The sequence below is a fragment of the Papaver somniferum genome, unplaced genomic scaffold (assembly GCF_003573695.1).
Source record: "Papaver somniferum cultivar HN1 unplaced genomic scaffold, ASM357369v1 unplaced-scaffold_120, whole genome shotgun sequence".
Classification (NCBI taxonomy): Eukaryota; Viridiplantae; Streptophyta; class Magnoliopsida; order Ranunculales; family Papaveraceae; genus Papaver; species Papaver somniferum.
Genome location: NW_020621048.1, coordinates 280,491 through 282,554, shown reverse-complemented (window position 1 = coordinate 282,554; position 2,064 = coordinate 280,491). Strand labels below are relative to the sequence as shown.

Sequence of the window (2,064 nt, the reverse complement as noted above, 5' to 3'; positions counted from 1 at the left end):
CTAGAAAAGTGTCCAAGCAAGCTGCCAAGATCATGGATATGAATTCAAAGTATAATGAGGACAGTCCAAGCCGTGAGCATAACAAGGATATTCAAGCAGGGTTGGAGGAAAATGTTTTTGATATGGGTAATATTTTGTCTAGGGAGGAATTAGAGGAAGCAAGTACTATTCAGATTGATGAAGTGCGTGCTAAATTCATTAGAGATCCAGCCTTTAGACAAGATTATTTCAAGGGAAAAAAGGAGCAAATGTATAGAATGTCAACTAAGAAGAAAGCTCAATCTCCTATTAAGCTTGTTCCAGGTGGTAATTATGCTTTAGAAGAAAATGAAGAGGATTATGGCTATGATGATTATGAAGATGAATACAAGAAGTCCTATGATTTAACTCAAATAATTGATGATCTCATTCCCAAGAAGAAGAATTTTAGAGTTGGTCGACGAAAACTTTTTTAATTTCCTAGTTCTCTTCTTTATGCTAATTTTTAATGTTTAGGAGCTTATTTTATGAGTTTTTAGAGTTTTTTTCCCCTTTGGTTTATGGGGGTGGGGAGGTCTAGAACCTCCCATTTTGTAATTCTTTTAATTACGTTTTTTTGCTTTAATAAACCATTTTGACCTAACAAAAAAAAATCAAAGAGATTATCCTCAATAGGAAGCTCCACACCATTGAACTTCGACTCATAATAAAAAACCACATGGTCATGAAGCTGAATAGGCTCTGAGATAGTCACACCATCTTCAGTAACCAACTCCGAGATTGTATTTGCGCTCCTTCGAATGTTTATATTGCTGTGAAAAAAAGAAGTGTTACTAGAACCCTCCAAAATCCACCTATTACGAGCCTGTTGTTTCAACATAGTAAGATGCTGCATACGAACATATTGAACCGCCACCAGAGAATCCTTCATAATATTCAACTTAGAAGTAGTAAAAGGATCCTCATCAGAATTCCTACAAGCCACTTCAAACTTAAGTTGAGCTTGTTTCAGCCTAGCATTAACATTCCCAACGACCGTTTGATTCCACAATTTGATTGCCTCCTTCAACCTTTTCAATTTATAAGGAAAAATAAAATCCAAATTACCATAAACCGGAGTCTTCCAAGAATCTTCCACCATTCTCAAAATATCAGGATGAGAAAACCACATTTTTTGGATACGCTAGGCCTTGGAGCAAGGAATGGAAACCCAATAAGCGTTGAATGATCAGAAACTTCCCTAGGAAGAGATTTACACCGCCAATTCGAAAACTTAGATAACCAAGGCTCATTGATAATAGCACGATCCAATTTACTAAGAATTCTACTAACACCAGATTGACCATTAGTCCAAGTAAACTTAGACCCCAAAGAATCTGCTTCAAAAAGATCATTATCCTCCATCCAATCAGAAAACTCATTAATACAAGAGCCACGAACCTCACGGCTTCCCTTCTTTTCATCTTGACGAAGAACACAGTTGAAATCCCCCATTATCAGCCAAGGAGTTGTAGTATCCACAGCTGAAAGTTGAGACCATAATCTTCTTCGAAAAACTTGAATATAACTAGCATGAACAAAAGAGATTAAAACCCCCTCAGTTCTAACAGTAATTGCTTGTCTAGTCATATTAACCACCACTGGCTCTTCAATATTAGCACTCCACAGGATCCAAAGATTCCCAATATTATGCATAGAAGAATTATGAACAGCCTTCCTCATAAAACCAGTTAAATTTAACTTACAAATTACCTTATCAGAGAACTTAATCTTTGGCTCAGCAACACAAAGAATCTCCGGCTTCAGGTCATGAACTAGTTCACGTAACTTCTGCCCAGCCTCCACCTTTGCCACCCCATTGATATTCCAATAGAGCACACGCATTAAGAAACTATATTCTTTGAGTTATTACTAGCATCAGGAATCCTATCAGAATTCCGTTTAAGTATAACTGGGGAGAATCCCTTTCTAACTCGAATTCAAAAATCATTGATCTCAGTTTCCGAATCAGACTTGGACTCCTTAATTGTGCTTTGTTGAGAAGTACTTTTCTGATCATTAGAAATCCGAATCCTACCAGGTTTC

General features: G+C 36.9%; 1 protein-coding gene across 1 annotated transcript; it reads right to left on the bottom strand.

Annotated features, from left to right (window-relative positions):
* On the bottom strand, positions 1-1,863 carry LOC113330952. Its single transcript, XM_026577747.1, has 4 exons — positions 1,420-1,863; positions 1,262-1,338; positions 695-1,049; positions 1-21 (listed from the first exon to the last, which is right to left on the bottom strand). Exons 1-4 carry the CDS (start codon positions 1,861-1,863, stop codon positions 1-3), a joined length of 897 nt encoding a protein of 298 aa, XP_026433532.1.
* Between the last annotated feature and the right edge of the window lie 201 nt (positions 1,864-2,064).

What these genes read in the sequence shown, in the direction of transcription:
- LOC113330952 (XM_026577747.1), bottom strand. Translation starts at nt 1,863, where the DNA reads ATGCGTGTGCTCTATTGGAATATCAATGGGGTGGCAAAGGTGGAGGCT. An exon ending in AAAAGAAGGGAAGCCGTGAG is followed by an intron (nt 1,339 to 1,419) that starts GTTCGTGGCTCT and finishes TTGGGGTCTAAG; the next exon opens with TTTACTTGGACTAATGGTCA. An exon ending in TTCAGCTTCATGACCATGTG is followed by an intron (nt 22 to 694) that starts GTTTTTTATTAT and finishes TGATCTTGGCAG; the next exon opens with CTTGCTTGGACACTTTTCTA.